The sequence below is a fragment of the Mauremys reevesii genome, linkage group 3 (genome assembly GCF_016161935.1).
Source record: "Mauremys reevesii isolate NIE-2019 linkage group 3, ASM1616193v1, whole genome shotgun sequence".
NCBI classification, from domain to species: domain Eukaryota; kingdom Metazoa; phylum Chordata; order Testudines; family Geoemydidae; genus Mauremys; species Mauremys reevesii.
In genome coordinates this window covers 44334651-44355845 of record NC_052625.1, presented here as the reverse complement: position 1 = coordinate 44355845, position 21195 = coordinate 44334651, and the positions used below count along the sequence as shown (strand labels likewise).

The 21195-nt window shown below is 45.2% G+C and overlaps 2 protein-coding genes across 4 annotated transcripts in view; one reads left to right on the top strand and one right to left on the bottom strand.

Moving 5' to 3' along the window:
• The window catches only part of DTL (denticleless E3 ubiquitin protein ligase homolog), a 33498-nt gene extending 14724 nt beyond the window's left edge, over positions 1-18774 (bottom strand). Inside the window, exons 1-11 of one of the 3 annotated variants that reach the window (XM_039529415.1) lie at positions 18646-18774; positions 17542-17667; positions 14145-14243; positions 13702-13763; positions 13490-13610; positions 12354-12419; positions 9778-9893; positions 8915-8988; positions 6963-7066; positions 5676-5780; positions 1969-2081 (exon numbers count right to left, since the gene is read on the bottom strand). In XM_039529415.1, coding sequence (XP_039385349.1) covers positions 1969-2081; positions 5676-5780; positions 6963-7066; positions 8915-8988; positions 9778-9893; positions 12354-12419; positions 13490-13610; positions 13702-13763; positions 14145-14243; positions 17542-17584 — 903 coding nt within the window. In that variant the 5' untranslated portion in view covers positions 17585-17667; positions 18646-18774. Of the gene's footprint in view, positions 1-1968; positions 2082-5675; positions 5781-6962; positions 7067-8914; positions 8989-9777; positions 9894-10723; positions 10867-12353; positions 12420-13489; positions 13611-13701; positions 13764-14144; positions 14244-17541; positions 17668-18327; positions 18475-18645 lie in introns of those variants that run through there. The other 2 variants (XM_039529414.1, XM_039529416.1) reach the window with 2 other exon arrangements.
• Positions 18775-18859: 85 nt separating this feature from the next.
• INTS7 (integrator complex subunit 7) overlaps positions 18860-21195 on the top strand; it is a 37664-nt gene continuing 35328 nt past the window's right edge. The window contains exon 1 of the mRNA XM_039529413.1: positions 18860-18990. Within this exon, the coding sequence (XP_039385347.1) occupies positions 18900-18990 (91 nt within the window). The 5' untranslated portion in view covers positions 18860-18899. The remainder of the gene's footprint in view (positions 18991-21195) is intronic.

Sequence of the window (21195 nt, the reverse complement as noted above, 5' to 3'; positions counted from 1 at the left end):
CGTTATGAACCACTGAAGGGCCTGGCGTGGATAAGCCTAAGTGGATACCTATTACTTTTGCTATGAAAGCAGACCCATCACTGCGGCGCTGCTACTCCTAAAGAAACAGCCACGGACCTTACAAGAACGCATCTCTCAGACCCAAAATGGCTACGAGCCTGAGCCCAGACTGCAGCTGTACATACTCAGCACTCCTAACTTTGCTTTTATTTCCAAACCCATAGTGAAAAGAGAGCAGGCTGGGAAAGCAGGGCAGGTTCAATTTTCGGACAGCTGACTTTGCCAGTGCCTGATATTAGAAGGTAAATGTTGAGTTAGGTATGGGCAGGAGTGAAAGCATCACATCAGATACATCATTTGGTAGTGAATATGACTAAACCAAGGAATTCAGAAGTGCGCATGCAAGTATGTTTGAAGCCGATTGGCTGACTGGATATAGGTCAGGTGAGCCACATTTAAATAGCTCTCTCATCCCCTGTAAGGGGATGAATTTTGCCTCTGAGCAACAGAAGACAGTGTAGAGGTTGCACAGTGCCATGAAAGGGTTACTTGGGGGAGGGGAGTTGGCAAAGGGTTTGGGCATGGAACGCAGAATGAGAGATAAAAGTGAAGATTCACCCTAATGTGGATTAAGTTGTGGTTGGTACTTAAATAGGTTCCTATCTATTGAAATCTACCACCACAGGGCAGCTGCCAGGATAAGGAAATCCAAGTAAGAGAACTATAAATATACAGGGGTGGGGTGTGTGTGTGTGTGCAAAAAGTCTACTTTGCAAATCAGCAATACTGATCAGAAATGGCAGGAGCTTCCTGCATGAGAGTGGCTGCGTTTAGGCCAATGGTGCTAATGTAAAATGGAGACAGCAATAACAATTCTAAGACTGAGAAAAAAAGTCTCGTGGCCAGTTAAGACACAGGATTCCAAATTCACTGATTTCCTGCTCTTACAATCAATATGCCTCAAACTTTACCCCAGGAACACTAATATGGTATTAGGGTGACCAGATGTCCCGATTTTACAGGGATAGTCCCGATATTTGGGGCTTTTTTTTTTTTTTAATATGGGCCCCTACTACCCCCCACCCCCTGTCCCGATTTTTCACACTTGCTAGCTGGTCACCCTATATGTTATTGAAAGACACTCCAGCCAGGATTCATTGCAGCATTAAACAGCATAATCTGAAGAGTTACACAAAAAATTTACACAAACAAACAGTCACCTAAAGATTGTACTCATTTGTCCCTTTGTCTGAGAATGCCTCTCTTATCCATGTTCCTACGTGGATGAAACTCCACAATCCCTCCCCATACAACACAGCGGGGAACAGAACTTCTCTCATTTTGAAGGCCCTGCTATTAACATGGTGACATTTGCATTTCCTACACGTCAGCTAGAGATGCCAAGTGACTAAGCTCCTCAGCTGTCAGCCAGCATTTCGGAATTTTGCTGAAGGCTCTGGCTGAGCCCTTGCCATAATACAAAGGTTTTAACTATTGCAAATTAAGCATGAGAAAAAGCTGTGTCTGAAGCAAGAGCTTATGAACTGGAAAAAAAAAAGTGACCCTTAAAACAATAAAGCTGTTAGACTCCACTAATGTGCACCGCTGCTAAATATGAACCAAGAACCTTCTACCTGTCATAGCTGCTGAATAAACAGAAAGACGATTTTAATGCCCATTAAAACCAGATTAAGATCAGCAATTTACAATAATCAGCAGTGATGAGAGACATAGTGGTGGCAGGAGGTTAGCTCTGTTTTACATTAATAGTTAAATTCAGGTTTGACAGCTGTATACTTTGGGCACAACATGCCAGGAACTAAGCCTGTGCTGCTTTAAATGGGACCCCTCCTCCCCACTCATCTCCATTCACTATGTGAATGTGGAAAGCAAACAAAAGGAGAAAACTGAACAATTCTGGGCCGTCAGGTTGGGGCTTTGTGTCTGGGTTTCTTTCAAGTGTCTCACCTTCCAGATGTAGGCACTCTGGTCGCTTGAGCCACTAACCAGGAACTGGTCATCTGGGCTAGTGCTAGACTTGACATAAAAGGTGGAATTCTGGTGTCCATTGAAGACTGCCACTGAGACAAAAAAAAGTAATAACAATAAATCAACTCAGAACATAATTCTGGAGTTCAGCTGATTACACAACTAGGGCTGACATTACAGGCTTTTCCTGCCTGTTCACATAGCTCAGAAGGCAGTGGTTATACAGACTCCCTTGCTTTAGGGCCTGAAGTTTCATCCACTAGCTAGCAGGAGGCACCATTCCCTTTCGCTATAGACTGACCCCTCCCCAGCACAGTGGTGCAGTCATCTAATAGCTTTGTTAAATCCTCTCCTTCCCGTGTGATAGCTCCAGGCAAGGACCTCCTCTGGGCCAAGCCCAGGCCCCTCAGTCAGCCTCTTCGTCTCCTATTCTCAGGGCCCCCACCACCCCCAAAAGAATGGGGAACCCACTAATTGTTGTTAGCTAAGACCTGGCTTCTACTGAAACAGTGGAGGAGGCATTTGCTCCTCCCCCTTCTTCCTGCCAATGCCTTATTTCTTAAGGAGAATATGTGCTGGCTCAGAGACACTGGTCACTTGCCTATTTTTAAAGTCTCAGTAACACCTCACCTGAACTATTAAGCCATGAAACTACTGCCCTGAATAGCTGCAATCCTTGGTATGCCAAGAACCGGAAGTTCCAGCAGCCAACACGGGAGCAGCACACAGATCTAGAGCACTCGGCCACTCTGCACCCGGGCTTCTTATCAAGGTAGAAAGGGCAAGTTACCCAATTTAGCATGATACGTGACTGAGGCCCTCTGCCAACACTGGCATACAGAGCTAGGAAGTGAACTGTGAACATAGTGGTGTCTGATTTACAGCAGCAATACAGTAAGAACTTAGAGTAGCAGGTTAGCAGGAAATAGAAACTATAAGTGGTTTCCAGGGAAGTTTGTTTGTATTTGGAGTATTTCATGAACTTGCATTTACAAAGGTCACCACACCTCGCTGGATCCTGTGGCTCTTGCCAGCTTTTGTTTCAATGCAGTGTTCAGAGTGACAGGGATGCAGCGTGAGCCTGCAACTGGCAATAGGGACAGATCCTACTGAGGAGCCATTTCCCCACTTCCTTCTCCAAATTAAAAGGGAACAGAATTGATTCAGACGGAGCTACAAAGAGAAAAGCAACAGCAGACCCAGCTGGTTTTCTAGTTATTGAAGTGAATCTGCTGCCCTCTGCAGGGCTCAGAATAGGATGGACACATTCTGTTTGGCTGAGAATTCTTTGAAACAAAAGTGAAAGGTTTTGCAGCCAATAATATGGATCAAGATTTGCCTCCTAATGCTGATCCGTCATAGCACAGAAGTCAACAGAAACTAGTGACTAAAATCAAAAGCCAGACTGGAGACTGTCCTGTCCCTCTAGGACAGGGGTAGGCAACCTATGGCACATGTGCCGAAGGCGGCACACGAGCTGATTCTCAGTGGCACTCACACTGTCCAGGTCCTGGCCACCGGTCCAGGGAGCTCTGCATTTTAATTTAATTTTAAATGAAGTTTCTTAAACATTTTGAAAACCTTATTTACTTTACATACAACAATAGTTTAGTTATATATTATAGACTTATAGAAAGAGACCTTCTAAAAACATTAAAATGTGTTACTGGCACACAAAACCTTAAATTAGAGTGAATAAATGAAGACTCGGCACACCACTTCTGAAAGGTTGCCAACCCCTGCTCTAGGACTAGCGCTAAGTGAATAATTGATTTTGTGGCTGAACTGAAAAATGACCCAAAAATGAGTTTAGTTTTACACCAAAACTGATTTTTTTCAGATTTTTACCAAAACATAAAAACCAAACAAATTTTGTTCGGGTCGAGTGGAACCATCATTTCAAAACAAAATGTCAGTTTGAACCAGTTCATTTTGAAATGAAATCTTGAAAGGAACAGCTGACTTTTTCCATTCTCCACCCCTCATTTTTTACGTGGCTGAAACTACTTGCTGAATTCCACACTAATTCAGGAATAGTCTCCCTGAAACTGCATTTTTCTGTGAATTTACTATTCAACTGAAGAAATTTGCCCAGCTCTATTTATAAATCTTGTACAGGAATAATAAATTATTTAGTTTTTGTATAGAATAGTATGAGTTCAAGGCTCTGTATAGACATTATCTAATTAATCTTCCTTGGGGATCGTAATCAGTGTCAACATCTCCATTTTAAACACAGGGAAATGGAGACAGAAAAGTGGAATGACTTGCCTAGGGCTGCACAGCAAATATTACTAGAACTCAGACTTTATGTTCCACGGTGTGGGGAAAAAATATATAAAAGATCCTTCTAGACACCTCCTCACCCAGCCTCCCAATCTTATGCCCTCCCTACAGAAGTGACTGCTATTTAAACAAACAAGACCTAAGGATGGTTGTATGGAGACAAACTGAAGATAAATTAACAAGATGGTACTGTTGCTAGTTAGTTCTCTCCTCACCCCACCCCAATCTATACTGTTTGTTTCCTCCCCTTGGATGCAGACCTTCACCTTTATTAGCACAGAAATCTGATCTGTGATTTCTCTTCTCCAAGTGGCCAGGCTTGCCATTCTTATGTTTCCCCTGTGCTGTGCGGTTGAAGAGACAGGAAGGCAGGACCAGCCTTGGGGAAGGGAATCTCCTTCAAGAAGGCAGCCTGGTGAAAATGCTTCCAGAGCTGAGAAATAGCATATGTGACATCAGCAGCTAATCTGGTAATATTGAGAACTGACACTACTGCTCAGCTCTGGAAGGCCTTCTCTACACTACCGCTGTAAATTGACCTAAGTTACACTACTCCAGCTATGTGAATAATGTAACTGGAGCCAACGTAGCTTAGGTCAACTTACTGCAGCGTCTACACTACGCTGCATCAACGGGAGACACTCTCCCATCAACATACCTTACTCTTCTCGTTCTGGAGAGTCGACCAGAGAGCGTTCTACCGTCAATTTAGCAGGACTTCACCAGACCCGCTAAATCAATCCCCACTGCATCGATCACAGCAGAGTTGATCTCAGGTAAGTGCAGACATAGCCTGAGTGAGCTAGTGACTCCAGTCCAGTTCCTAGTTTTTATCCCAACTCCATCACGATGGATCTGAGCACATCACAAGAACTGGTATCGTAACAGATGCTCTTTGTAGGCAGTCACAGAAGATACAAAGGCTTCTCATTCCTTCAGGCAGTCCCTCCAAAACAGGGCACAAGTGATGCGGAAAGCTTGCATTGCTACTATCCACATTGTGCCTGGTAGGTGGACAAATGGCACTTCAGTCTGCAAGGGTTAAAAGTCAGAATAAACTTTTCCCATCCTTGGACTCTACCAAAACTGCCAACAAACAGTTCCAATTAGTGCCAGTTCTGACGGTGGTTTCTGCGATGTGGATATCCAGGCTGAGACCAAACTAATTTCATACAGGCCACCAAATCATCATCCGTTTGCATCAACTTTACTTTCATTACTGACCTCGACCCAACTTGAACTAGATGGGCAAGAAGAGGTCTATATCCCTTTAACAATGCCCTGAGCCATCCTGACCCCAGATTTTAGCAGGTGCCTAACTTGTGGCTGAAACTTAAAAGCTGCATTTTACAGTGTCAGTCTAGCCATTTGGCAACTGTTTCCACAGGTATCATTCTTACCTGGAGTGGTCTTTAAACTTGTCGTATTGAACATGTAAATATTGTCATCTGTGCAGTTAGCAAACAGACTGGTACCAGTGGAGTCCAGAACCAGACTAGAATATCCTGGAGACAGAAAGAGAAGTTCTGCATAACCAGTAATTAAAAAAAAAACAAGTGGAGGCTTCTGGGCACAATTCTGGGCATCTCTATTACATGTGATTACTGGGATATTCTTTTTTTCAGAGGGCACAGTGACTGGAGGATCAAATTTCCTAGAACTGATGCAGCATATTCTCACCCCTGAATTCTCCCAAGACTTTATGGAGAAGTTTAGAAACCATCCATCTCACCTATATAAGCTGGACTTTCAAAAGCAGCAATCTCACAGGCATTTGTAAAGTTGGATTTACAGGGGTAACAAGAACATCCAGATTTATACACAGCAAAAGATTAAATAAATAACCACCAAGAGTTTTGGAAGGAACACAAAACTTCATGCTTCAGGGTATAAGCCAACCTCTAACTGATTAGTTAGGATTCCAGGGTTAGGGAAAAGCGTTCCCTGTGTGCAGATTATTTCATAACCGCCTGCTGCAGGATTTCTTTCATCTTGTTTGGAAGCAGCTGGTACTGGACTAGTACTGTCAGACACATGATACTGAACTAGATGGAGCATTGCTCCGATCCAGTATGCTATTCTTGTGGAGTTAGGATACAAGGATTTTAATCAATGTAAGTGCAGAGCAACAGAAACAAAATCAAGATTTTTATAATAAGCTGGGCCTTAAAGTGAGGTTCTAGTCATGAAAGCTACCATGTAAAAATAGCACCTTCTTATTCAATAGATCTGCTCCCTGTGTGTATTCAGAGTTAGAGCTGCTTACTTTTCTAACCAATAGAAGTTTTACTGTGTGGTACTCCTCTTGGCTCTGCAGAACCCACAAAGCAAAGAGAGAAGGAGCTGAATTTGGTTTTAGCTCGTTCATCATCACCAAGTTAGCTAAGTTCAAATTGCAGGACCATGTTCTCCACCCAGTTACTTTTGTGCAATCCCACTGGAAAGGCCCACAGGAGTTATTATTACTGGTTTGATGATACAGAAGCAGGAGAAACAGCTTGACTTTCAGATCTCTGCTTGAATTTATGGTGCTGGCTGTTTAAAAAAAAAGTCCTGCTAAACCAGGCCAGTCAGATCTGGAAATCACTGACACAAGAAAGACATGAACCCCCTCCAAGCCATCTTCTTTTACATCATTTTTCAGATCAACCTGCAACTTTTAGGAGTAACATCATTTAGTTGCTTACCCAGTTTGCGAGTGCTGATCCCAGGGTAGCAGAATGACTTGAACGGCACTGGATCCTGCCGATACATGGTGTAGTTCTTGCGCAAGTCCCATACTTTGATTACACTGAAATTCAAGATACAGGCATCTCCTTCTACACCTGCTACACAGAGCTGATAAAAGCATTCTACAGCAATTAAAGGATGGCTCCCCACACTTGTATCCAGTGAATCTAGAAATGCAGCATGACTGAAGCAAACCAGAGCAGAGGCCTGCTCAGAGAATGACAACTGAGATTGCTGGGCTAGGCAGTGGAGTCATTGGCTGCCTTTCATTTTCCAGAATGTTCTATTTTTGCCACCAATATAATATATTTAAGGCTACAGCATGGAAGTTTTCCAGTTCAAGAATTAGGTTTCAGAGAGAATCGAGATGTAATTTGACCCAATGAGATAAAAAACTAAGTTAATTTTCTCAGATGAAAACTAAAATAAAGAGGATGCATTGATATTTTGACAGTCATACTGAAAAAGACCTTCAAGCGTCTTCCTTGGTCTCTGTCATGAAGGCCCTGACCCAGCAATGAGCTCCATGCAGGTGGGCCCCAGCCCTGTTGACTTCAGTAGCACTCTGCTTGTGTGCAGGGATCTGGCCATGTGGAGGTGATTGCAGGATCAGAGCCCGAGAAGGTAGTCTCCATATTAACCAGAAGGACAGTTTATTAGCACTCCAACATATACCAACAGACTTCACACCCCAAAAATGCACCCTCTGTAACTCGACAGTTTTTTATCCTGCACACACACACATATCCAGCCGCAGCTCATTATCTGAAGAATAATATTTCCACCCAGTAGCCTGACAGCTTCCCCTAAACAAAAATGGAGGTGCAAGATCAGTTAAACCAGCATCCATCTGGTACTTGGTTATGAAGCTTGAAAGAAAACTCAATCACTTGTCATGAATGGCAGCAATACCTTGGGTTCACCATCACAACCCATTTTAGGACACCAGGCTTTTAAAGAGATTAGTCACATAAGGCCCATAATTTTAACATACCTTTACAGGAGAGCTCTTTCCAAGCCAAATTTTTTAAAAAAATTCATGGCTTGCCCTACTAATTTAAATCCCCAGTAAGGAGGAGTAAGAAACACATTCAGAAGTGGTAATGCAATCCAGCAGACTCAGCACTGGTCTGGAGTCAGAAGGCCTCCTAGGGTCTGTCTACACTGCAATTAGACACCTACGGCTGGCTCACATCAGCTGGCTCGGGTTCACAGGGCTATACAATTGTGGCGTAGATGTTTGGGCTCAGGCTGGAGTCTGAGTTTTGGGACCCTTTCTGTCACCTGGTCCCAGAGTCCAGACTCCAGCCTGAGCCATCTACACCACAATTTTACAGTCTCACAGCCTGAGCCCAAATTAGCTGGCATGGGCCAGCCACAGGTGTTTAATTACAGTGTAGACATACCCTAAGCAATCTGGGGAAAGCCACCTAGCTGCTCTTTGCCTCTGTTTTCCCACCTGTAACATGGGGAAAATGCCTGCTCACCTTTGTAGAGGATTTTAAACTCTACAGATGAAAAATTGCTATTATAGTGCATTGCTTCCTTAAAAGTGATGCTATCAAGTCTCATTTAGATCTAAAATTAACATTGTTAGAGACCTTTCTAAGTGGCAAGTAGAGTGAATTTCCTTATGCAGTTAAACAAGGCATCTCATCCGCCCATGTGCCAGAATACCAGAGCCTGAGCTTGCCTCCTGTTAGAACCATTCATGGCTCTTATTGTCTACTCTCGATTTTGTTAGATGGACAATCAGTAACACTTGAGATGTTCACCAGCAATTTACTCTGATTCAAGCAATATGTAAAATCTACTGGGACCCATACAATTTCTGTTCAGTTTCTGCCCATGCCGCTGAGAGGAAAATTCAGATTAACTCAGAAAAAAAATCCATTCTCTCTCTCCTTACCCATCGACAGCTCCTGCAGAGATAAGGGTGTGTTCATCTTGAAGCAGCACCACTGTCACACTCTGCTGGAAATCCTAAAAGGAAAAGAAAGCGATTTGTTTTCTGTCAGAGTCCGTAGAGATTCTCTGCAAAGTTCAAGGTCAGCATGAATGTTTGGGAAATCAGTTCACTCTCCCTCCCAGACAGACAATTTCTGAGTTCTGCCAAACTGTTAACCAGCCTCAGTCTTGCTTTAGTAGCAGCTCAGTCCTTGGACTCCACCACGGTCACAAAGTTTTTGTTGCCCAGCAATTTAGTCACCATAGGCAGGAGGCCCAGGAGTGCTAGTAGCAATTCAGGACACTGGGTTCTGAGCCTGCAAGCGCCCCGCAAGTAGAATTCCCACAGAGGTCAATGGGATTGGGCTCAGATTTGAAAACACTCCTCACAGATTAGACATAGTAGAGCTCTCGCACCATGGCATTAGCGGATGAAATAGGCACAACTCTTACTCCCATGAGTTATAAATATCAAAGCATGACAGTGTGAACAGCTTCCTGAAAAAGCCAATCTTAGAAGCCTAGGAATGGAGTAATGATCCCGCCAAAGTAAAAACACAAGCGCATACCCAGCAAGGAAAGAACATGTGATTTGCTCAAGGATAACTGGATCTCATAGTTAATTCCCCACACATGTGACCCAAACTGATCACAGCATCTGGTTATAAAACAATATAAGTTTATCAGCATTTCTATCCCATTCAAACTAGATAGCTCTCCCCAGTTGAGATACTCTCCTGTTCTTTACTTTGCAAAGCCACCACAACACAAAATGCTATTTTGGGAAGTAGAGTCCTAGATTTCTTTCACCTTCCAAATTCTTACCACTGAAGGGGCAAGTCCTCTGTGATTCTGCTTTTTCTTCTTTGGTTTGGAGAGTATCTGCTTGTCTACTATGTTGTGGGCTCCTCCAATTTGATTCACCTGCCTGTAAAATCCATCTGAAAGACAGTTCCAGGAAGCCTCACTTATTACTGCTAGATTAGCTCCCATTTACAGCCATAGTTTTAATAAAAATAGACACGGAGTGGAAATACATTCTAGGAAGTGACTGAGAGTGACCTTTAGTTTCATTCATATACTCTGCAAACAAGCATTTTCAATTATTTCTAATGCTGACTAGAAGCAGGAAATAAAGAACATGAGGATATATTTGCAATAGCTGCCACACAGTCAGGACTCTTCAACAGGTTAAATTCTTCCTGATTAAGTGAAGTGCAAACTATGGTTAGCCCTTTAGGATAGTGAGTTCTACAATTAATTTCACTAATGAAGTATCTGTGTAATACATTTAAATCCTGTTGATTTAACAACATGCAGTCATGAGGTGTGTCAAGTTTCTAAAAGTTAGCACTTACATAGCACTTCATTAACCTTAGCTAAATTGTGAGGGGAAATACATCTGATCATCTAGTCCAGTGCAGGATTGCTCCTACCGTACATTTGTAGTGCTTTCTCCAGTCTGGTTCCAAATACAATGAAGTTGATAAATCTCACTGAGGAGACTCAGTCTTCTGTTCATCCACCACTCCTGCACCTATCACCACAGTGTCTGAGCACCTTACAAAGCCATCTGACTGGTCTACAACTAGCCTGAGTTCTGTCACATATGGTGCAGCTTAGTGAGAGTGCCTTGCCCACGTGTCAGTGCTGAAGAGGTTTAAAACCAATGTTATGGTGTCATTTCTTGCATGAGAGTCAGACAACTGTGAAGTAAAATCTCAGGCAGCTAGTTCTTGGATCAGATCTTTCCTCTTTTGATAGTACTCACTGAAATCATAGCAGTTAGGACATCTACCAGCTCACAGCCCGAACCCTCACACACTCTCCTTTCCAGTCTTGGATATTTCTCTAACAATTTTTCCCCCCTGCCTGATCCAGTGAGTTGAAGTCCCCAACTGATTGGCAAGAGCATTGGTACAGTGGAAGCATGGAGAACAGCATGCACCAAGAGCTGTTTCCTCCAGATGGCATCTTGAGAGTCTGGACAGCAAAAGCCCTGATCAGCAGCTGAGAACAATTTGTAGCAACTCTAACTCTGAACAACAGATCACTTATTAAACAATCAATTTGTAAACACCTAGAGGATAATGGTGTTATAAAGAATAACCAGCATAGATTTGTGTAAGAACAAATCAGGCCAAATCAACCTTATTTCCTTCTTGGACATGATTTCTGGCGAATAGGGAGGAAGCAAGACAAGAGATATCTTCACTTTAGTAAGGCTTTTGACACAGTCCCACATGACATTCTCATAAGCAAAGTAGGGAAATGTGACCTGGATGTAATGATCATAAAGGTGGTGTATAACTGGTTGAAAGACACTGAGCAGGGAGAGGTTGCAAACACTTTGGAGGACAGGATTAGAATTCAAAGTAACCTTAACAAATTGGAGAATTGGTCTGAAGTCAACAAGATGAAATTCAATAAAGACAAGTACAAAGTACTGCACTTAGGAAAGAAAGAAAAAAATCAAACACACAACTATGAAATGGGGGGTTATAGTGGACCACAGATTGAATATCAGTAAACAATGCAGTTTAAAGGCTACTATTCCGGGGTGTACAAACAGGTGTGTCATATGTAAGGCATGGGAGGTAATTGTACTGCTCTACTGGGCACTGGAGAGGCCTCAGCTGGAGTACTGTGTCCAGTTCTGGACAACACACTTTAGGAAAGATGTAGATAAACTGAAAAGAATCTGGAGGAGAACAATGATAAATGATAAAAGGTTAAGAAAACCTGATCTAAGAGGAAAGGTTAAAAAAAGACCTGGGTGTGTTTAGTTTTGAGAAAAGAAGATCAAGGGGGCACTTGAAAACAGTCTTTTAATATTTTAAGGGCTGTTACAAAAAGGACGGTGATTAATTATTCTCCATGTCCAGTGAAGGCAGAGCAAGAAGTAATGGGCTTAATCTGCAGCAAGGGGGATTTAGGTTAGATAGTAGAAAAAACTTTCTAGCAATAAGGGTAGTTACACTACCAAATAGGCTTCCAAGAGAGGTTGTGAAATCCCACTCACTGGAGGTTTTTAAGATTAGCTGGACAAACACCTGTCAGGGATGAGGCTTATTTGGTCCTATCTCATCTTAGGGGGCTGGACTCGATGATCTCTCAAGGTCCCTTTCAAGCCCTACATTTCTGTAATTATGGCCCATAAAACATATCAATACAGAGACTTAGGCAAATCTGAGAGTCCCATGAAAGTGGCAATACCCATTAAATACAGAGAAATCAGATCCTTGGTTTTCTTCCACTAAAGAAGCTTTCCTCCCTAATTATCCATATCCTGTTCAAGGGGCTTTGCCTGTAGTGCAATGAACTGTATCAACCCAATGAATAAGCCCCAATATAGAACAAAAACCACCAGCCCCATTACACACATCTGAAAGCTCACCTACCTTTCTTGTTGCATCTGGTGTCCCAGAGCATGATGTTTCCATCTCTGCCTCCAGTACAGAAGACAGCTGAGGGAAACATATATATTAGCTTCAAAAAGTTACAAGTGTTCATTTTAGATTAACTGAAGCCAGGGCGACACCATCTCTGTGACAATGCCCTGCCTCATCTAGCCCTAAACCTGGCAACCACATCTCAAGGCTGCAGGCTCACTGCTAAGGTGATAGATTTAGAATCTGAGGAAAGGCAGCCTGCTGCTTGGTACTGTTTGGCAAAGGATATTGGTGGGTTTGTCCTTATTATAACTGACCCACAGGCAATAACTGAAGATGGCAGCATATGAATATACAAGGAGAACTGAATGACTATGGGGACCTCCAACTTTAATAGCTTAAATTTGGCTCAGGTTAGCGATGACAAGAAGTTACCAGCATTAAATTGCTTTCTGGTATCCCGAGCAGGAGTAGCTAATCTTACTATAGTTCAGGGGTGGCCAAACCTACTGATCCTCTGAGACGCATACGACAATCTTCTGAAGTTCAAGAGCCAGGGCTTGCCTTCTGGTTTCAGGGCTTCAGCCCCGCAGGAGGCACCGCCAGGGCTTGGGGCATCAGCCCTGCTCCCGCTGAGGCCCCAAGCCCTGGCAGGTGCGCCCTGGAGGGCTGAAGCCCTGACACCCCCCCTCCCCTCAGAGGAGAAGCCCCTAGCCCCACCACCCCGCCGCAGGGCAGAAAGCCCGAGCTGCACCCCACCCCCGAATCCAGTAGACAGAGAAGCAGGAGGAAGCATGAGGGGGGCTCCACGAGCCGCACTTTAACTGTAAAAGAGCCGCATGAGGCTCAAACTGTGGTTTGGCCACCCCTGCTACAGTTCCGTATGTATAACTATCTACCACAGACACCCTTGTTGACACCTTCAGCCTTGAGATCGCTAAAACTGAGTGGGACTGGAAACTTAACCAGCCTTTCACCCCAGAGGAGGTCTCTACTGGACACAGTTGCGCTACATTGGAAGGGCAGTGTGAGGAAGCCTACTCAGGCACTGCCTGTGCTACAAACAGTGAGCTTTGGCCTCCACAGAGCTCATCAGCACTAAGATTTACTTTTAAAAAAATGGGAAGAGAAACACGAACATTTACCTTTCTCAAATTTAGAGAAAGCAACTGACTTGAGGCTGCACTGATGACCTTTACATATGCCAAGCAGTTCACCAGCCCTTACGTCCCACACCTTGGCTGTCTGGTCTCCTGAAGCTGTAACCTTGAGGGGAAGAAATGAAATGATTTAGTCATTCTTTGCAGTCATTCACCAGTCCACTAAAAATAAAGTCAGAGAGCACAAGTCATCTTACAATCCTGTGTTCCCCAGGCACCCAGGCAAGGTCGAAGACAGCATTTGAGTGAGCCAGCCACTCTGAAGGAAAAACAAAACCTAAGATTAGTTCAGACCATGCAAAATGTAGGCATCTTGGAAACACACTGAAGTGTGACATTCACTTGTGGAGAATTATGAACATTTTTTTAAATCCAACATTCAAATGACTAAATTTTGTTGCTTGTCGTCAACTGCTTTTCATGGGTCCTAAGAGCAACATGGCACAATTTGTTTAGAAGAGCAATACCGGGGACATGCCCACGCTACTGCTTTAAAAACGGAAGCCAGGAAATTACAAAGAAGGAATGCAAGTACTGCCCATATTTAAGTATTAGTCAACACAGCAAAAGCACTCTTTGCTTCTAACAAATCATGCCCATTTTTATATCAAGTTCAGATCTTGCTCTGCATTATATTTACCTCTAAAGATCTGCTGGCCACTGTTCTGGGTGTCAGTATCATAAAGCCTGACAAAGCCTTCTTCATTTGCGACTGCAAGTACATGCTGCAAATCTGAAGCTGAAAGACAAATGATTGGAAGTTATGTTTTTTTTATATTAAATAGCTACCACAATGTTTCCTTCCCAAAAGAGAACTGCAAACAAATTACTTAAATAGAATATACAGCAATTGCACAATTTTGGAAAAGTAATTAGCACTTACATAGCAATTTACATCTTCAAAGCACTATATAAACATTAATGCTCCATAACAGAATATGAATAGCCCACTTTACCAAAGGGAAAACAGAAAGCTTACGTGACTTGCCAAATGCTACAGTGAGATGGTGGCAGAGCCACGATTAGAATTCAGATATTTCTAACTACTAGTCCACTGCTGCTTCAGTAGTTTATAAAGAATATCAGAATGGACAAATTAGAGAATTGGTCTGATATCAATAAGATGAAATTCAATAAAGACAAGTGCAAAGTACTAAGGCTAATATTCTGGGGTGTATTAAGAGGAGTGTCGTATGTAAGACATGAGATATAATCGTTCTGCTCTACTTGGTAATGGAGAAGTGTCATCAGGAGTTCTCTGTCCAGTTCTGGGCGACACACTTCAGGAAAGATGTAGATAAATTGAAAAGAATCCAGAGGACAGCAACAAAAATCATAAAAGGTTAAGCAAACTTGACTTATGAGGAAAGGTTAAAATAACTAGGCATGTTTTGTCTTGAGAAAAGAAGACTGAGGAGGGACTTGATAAAAGTCAAATATGTTAAGGACTGTTATAAAGAGGATGATGATCAGTTGTTTTCCATATCCAGTGAAGGTAGGACAAGGAGTAATGGGTTTAATCTGCAGCAAGGGGGATTTAGGTTACATCAGCAGTTCTCAACTGGGGGTCCATGGCCCCTTGGGTGGCCTTGAGCCCTTTCTGGGGGGTCACTGTAGCTGGAACCCAGAGCCCGAGCCCTGGCCTCCCCTGCCATGGGGCTAAAGCCGGGAGCCCCAGCACTCTCCACCGCAGGGCTAAAGCTGGGAGCCCTGGGGCCCCGCACCGCGGGGCTGAAGCCAGGAGTCATGGGGCTGAAGCCCTGAGCACTGGTTGCTCCTCCTCCCCGCAGTGCCAGAGCGGAGCAGTCCCAAGGACAGCTCCACACACCCCCACTTCCTCCTCTCCCTGCCTCTTGGTCATGTTGGAGGTGGGAAGCTGAAGGTGGGCAGCTGCTGATCTGGCAGGTGCCATGGAGCGGGCAGCCATGGTGTTCCATCTTCTGTTGCTGGGGCCTGGGGTTGCAGCTGCTCCTCAGCTCATGCCAGCCAGTAAGAGCGACCTAGGCAGGGGGACCCGGGCTCTGTGGCCAGCAGAGCCCTTGGAGAGCAGTGACCACAAGGGAGCCCTCCTGGCACACAGCCCCTAGCTACTCCCTTCCTGTACCCCGAGCTACCCCCATGCCTGCACACGGCCCCTAGCTACCCCCTCTCTGTATCCTGAGTGGTTTTCAAACTCTTTGAGCTGAACTCCCACCACACACAACTCAGACAGGCTGGGTAGTCTGCTGAGGTGGGTCACGGGGTGGAGGTGGTGCTGCCTTCCTGGACCTTTCCGGGTGGAGCTGGCCCAAGCCCCATTGGCGCCCCACCCAATAGAAGTCAAACTATGCCTATGTTCGTGGCCCCACCCCCAGCCCTGAGCCCCAAGTCTCCCCACTGTCCCGCTGGGCCCTGGAGTTTTTATAGCATGTTGAGGGGGACCTCAGGGAAAAAAAAGGTTGAGAACCCCTGGGTTAGATTGTAGGAAAAACTTTCTAATGATGAGGTCGTTAAATTCTCAAACAGGTTTTCAAGGCAGGTTGTGGGATCCAAGTCATTGCCCAGAACAGGTTGGGCAAACACTTATTAGGGATGATCTAGGTTTATTTGGTCCTGCGTCAGTGCAGGGGGCTGGACTTGATGACCTCTCACGGTCCCTTTCTACCCTAAATTTCTATGATTCTATTGACTTATTTTATCCCAGAATTTTACAGCTTCTAAATGCAAAGTGAGCCTTTAACTCTCCTTTAACTTTTATGAGTCAAATGTTTTAGAAAGAAAGTTTCTCCCTAGATTCACAGTAAGGTCTTGGATTTGTTAACTCAGTGTCACAGTAATTTGGGTTATTTAATATATTTGTTCCTTGAATAAATCTGTTAGTTGAAATATTACTTTTACACAAAATGGTTTGATAGTGCAGACAAAATAACAAATTCCAAAGAGTAGAGGAAATAGATACCCTATCATCATTTGATGTTGCGAGGTTTTTAGCATGACCTCTGCATTAAGTAGCATATATGGGGGCCTGGATTGCTCAGGGAACTAGTAATGAGCTGCCAAAGTCTCCTCTCAAGGATGATGATACAAACCCAGCCCAGATGTGAAGTGGTCAATAGCCATGGCCATCTGATGGCTGCCCAATGGTTCATGGAAAATGAGTTGGCTTAGTTCATTTTTCAAGGAAAGGTATGCTCATCAACAAAGCCAGCATCCAACCACTCTTCCTACTGACTGTCACCTTGTTCACAGTGTTGAATAAATATAAAAAATTAACTATCCTCTACATCCTTTGGTGGTCCCTTCAGGCCAGGGTTGGGACATGGGCAGAAGGGGCAGTGTGGAAAAACTTGCACACCTAATGTCGGTGCTATACTGGCAGATAGGGATTTCAGTATCCAGAGCTGTCAAATAAGTCACCAACTTTCACCTATGCTACATTCACAGAAAGACTTAAAAGGTTTTTTGTTATTTATTTAGTAAGAAGGGATACATACGGGATTTTAGTAGCACATCCTCCTCCTCACCAGTTTCCATTTACTGCTACTCACTCTGTTCCAGGTCCTAGTTACTTATGAACCAAGACCAACTGGCCTAATTTTAGCTCCACATCAACGAGACATATTTCACCGTAGATACGACTGAAATCAAAAGCTGTTAAAGTGTGTAAATGTATTTAAATTCTTTAACTGAGCACACTTTATTAAAATGCATAAAAATTCCATGATCCTTTCCATAGTCCATCATGCTGCATAGCTCTATTATATCAAAGTAAATCATAGTGTTACTCAGTTCACCTTAGAAAAATAATGGATTTTTGTATATAGCATCTATACCTGAAAAGTGGCATGGAACCTTTTGACCTAAGAGCTTATTCATTGCAAGTTATTGGTTGCTCTGATAGATATGTCATTAACTGTCTAGTCTATTTTGTCCTTGATATAAAATAAGGAACTCTTTATGAAACAACATTCAAAATAAACGGTTACCATATCTGTCCATCTTTATACGCAACACTTTGGCTCTAGCATAGTATTTTAATTTCCAAAAAGAACACTTACCTGTAGAAAAGGTGCAACCAAAAGGAGGAACTGGCATTCCCATCTCTCCGTAAGAAAGGTGGTCATCTTGCTGAATACACTGATAGCAATTCAAGAGATGTTGTAGGGGATATTGCAAGGGCAGACCTAAAAATAAGAAAAAGAATACATATGTATCAGGATTTTAAGCTGCTGAAATCAAACCCACTAACTTCTTTGGGTCAGAGGTCTTGTCCACATTTTGTGGACTCATCCACGTTGATGGGGTTCTGCACTTAGCCATGGAGCCGAAGTACTAGTCATAATTTGAACACTAAAGAGAAGAATCCACGACTTGTGCTGGGCATTTGCTATACCATTAGCTACACCAATGTAGCTAATGGTATAGCAAATGGTACACCAATGTTTCTAACGTTTCTAGTTAGAAACGTCTTATCGAGATGTGCCCGACAAACCCCCATCATCATGGATAGCTGCGAGCACCTCCCCCGGCTAGACAGAGCCATCCGTGGGGTGATCTCTCCAGAGAGGGGGCGCCGCAGCGATGGGGCCGTCCAAGCCGGGACAGAGCACCAGGGGCCGCACTGCAGGGGACACGCCCGTGCATCGGTCCCTCCCGCCACCGGGGCCCTGGCTCCCACCCCCTCGCGTCGGGGCCGGGGCCGGGGCCGGGGAGGCGGTGTCCGGCTGGCCGGCTGGCGGGGAATCCCAGGCGATGCGGGCTCAGCACAGTGGGAGACAGGGATCCAGCCTCCCGGATCCCGGGGAGCAGAGGGCCGGGCCCGAGGATCGCGATCCGTTACTCACGCTGCGGCCCGGCCTGGGCCCGGCGGAGGAGCGAGCGGCAGAGCATGACCCGTTAACCACGCAGCGGCCGGGACACGAACACAGCACGGACCCTCCACTCCCGCCACCCGAATTACCCGCCAAGTCGCCCAACTCCATTCCCGCTCCCCATTGGACAGCATGACGGAGGCGGGGCTAGAGGCCACGCCCGCTGTCTCCCATTGGACAGCGGCTCCGGGGCGGGACCACGAGACCACGCCCACTTCCACCGCCCCCATGGTAGATACTGCGGGCGCTAAAGCGGTGGGTAGAGGCCGGTCACTGCACACGCACACCTACCGGAGCGCGCTGCGCATGTGCGACAGACCCAGGGGCGGGAGTATGAGCCTAGCTGAGTCCGCACGTGTGCAGCTGGTGACAGCGCATGCGTCCGCAGACGCGGTGGCGGGAACGTGTCTGTGCGTGCGCACGCTGTAACCCGGTCAGTGGTGTGGTGACTCGCGCATGCGCAACTGCACAAGACTGTTTGGGGCGCTGGTAGCCGCGCACTGAGAGTTTACGGGCCGTGCTGCAGGCTACTAGCGGGGAGCGCTATGGCCGCCGGCGCTAAGTCCTTCCTGGCTGACGCGGGCTACGGCGAGCAAGAGCTGGACGCGAACTCCGCCCTCATGGAGCTGGACAAAGGTAGGGGGAAGCCGCCTGCGGCCCTGCTGTGGCAGCGCACGGCGCATGCGCGGCACGGACTGGAAGCCCCGCCTCATTGTGCCGCCCCCGCGTAGAACGTACGGTCGGGGCGCGCGGGGCGTCTCCCCTGCTGTGACTGAGCCCCCTGGGTGCCTGGCGGGAATTCTGGCCCGTGTGGGTTCTCCTGCCGTTCCCGCCCCTCCCCCCCCCAGCTGTGCACCCTCCGGCCCGACTAACCGCTGTCCCCTGCGCGTCCGCTCCCCGCGTGCCAGTGCCCTGGGTTGGGCTTTAATTCAGTTAGACCTGTCTGTGTAGCTGTGTGATCACAGAAATGGGCCTTGGACTGATAGCAGAAGGTGGCTTGTGGTGGCCCTTAGTTCCTGCCAAAGTTCATGGCGCTGTCTTGTTGGGCCAGCCCTTGAGCAATCGCTGTGTCCTGCACGGATGAGCTGTACCCCTATTGTGCCGGGGAAGGGAAGTTGTTAACCACAGTCTTCGTCCCAGAGCTTTGGTTGATCTCACAGGGCAGGTCTACACTAAAAACACTGCATCAGCACAGCTGCAGATGCTCTAAGGTGAGGGGAGAGCTCTCACCTCCTCAAAGTTAATCCACCTTTGCAAGAGGCAGTAGCTATGTTGGTGATGAGGTTGCCATAACTACGTGGCTCTGGGGTGTGAATTGTTCACATCCCCTGAATGACATAGGTGCAACTTATCTGGAGTAATTCTGGAGTGGAGACCTGCCCTTAGGCTGCTTTTGCATTTCAGCGCTGCGGCCAGCGCAGCGCTGAGAGTAAGTGAAGTCAGCGCCAGCGCAGCGGAGGGAGAACCATCCTCCCAGCCTCCTCCCTCCCCCCCCTGTGGGGAAGCGACAGCGCGCTGAGAGCGCGCTGCCTGGGCGCTGGGCTGACACTGGGCGCGCGTGTAGCCAGTTTGCAGCTGCGCAGAGGGTGTGTTTTCACACCCCTGCTGCACGCTGCAAGCTATAGTGTAGCCAAGCCCTGATACCTTGTGTCTAGATCATGGGTAATCAATATATTTTTCATAAAGGTCCAGATTCTTGGCCAAGGTCCAGACTCCAGAGAAGAAAATATAAAAACCAAGTAAATAAAAAGACTTTGCTGTCTGTTCAAAAGCTTCTAGTAGTGTGGATTTGGTGCACGATCAGCCTATTGCGTACCTGTGTAGGGAGTGGAGGACAGGTCTGATTTGTTTGTGGCAGCCAGTGTTGCTGAGGAAACATGCTGCAGCATTCTTGTACCAGTTGGAATTTCCTAAGCACTGAAGGTTTCACATCCATCTATGTTGCATTGCTGTAGTCCGATGAGGTGATGAAGGCATTAGTAACTGAGGCCAGGTTATCTTTGCCAGGATGTGACAGAATCTTCTAACCAACTGGAAATGATAGAAAGTGTTCTTGGATGCTGATATATATGAGAGCTTAGTGTTGGTGATGAATCCAGGAGCACTTCTTCACATTATTTTTTTCAAAACAAATAATTCTATTCAGTCCATAGTTCAGAACTTGTCAAGTACAACATGACCTAAACTGGTTGTAGCCTTCTCACGCTACAGCAATATACATGTTTAACAACTGTTAACTAAAGCGAATGTGGACTGAAGTCTGTAGAAGAACTGATGGGGATGCCAGGGCCTGGAATTTGCAAGATTGTGCTCGCTCTGTTGTCCTTATTCTGTGTATCTAATGCCTCAGTGATATTTGTCAAGCATATTCCTGAACTGACTTCTGTAGTACCAAAAAGGAAACAAAAAGTAGTGCAGTTAGTGACTACTCTCACAACTTTTAAATAGTGTTAATTATGAGTATATTTGTATTTTGCTTGAAAGCTATCCTGCTCACTAGTTAATGATGGAAGACAGTTTTCAATAGGTAAGGACCAAAAGAGACATTAAACAGTGCATAAAAGTATTTAAAATGTCAGTTTTTTAAATTTCCTCTGCGGAAAGAACATTTAACTTCCTGTACACTTTCAGAAAACTCAAAATAACCCCGAGAGTTTACCTATTTTAATGTATATATGTTTTATCCTATCCAAGACCCTGATCCTACACACTTAAGCATGTGTGTCACTTTGCTCATGTGAGTGGTCCTGTAGTCTTCAATGGGACTACTCATGTGAGTAAAGTTAAATGTGTGTTTGTGTGTTTTCAGGATCAGGGCCAAGAGTAATAGATGTTCTCAAT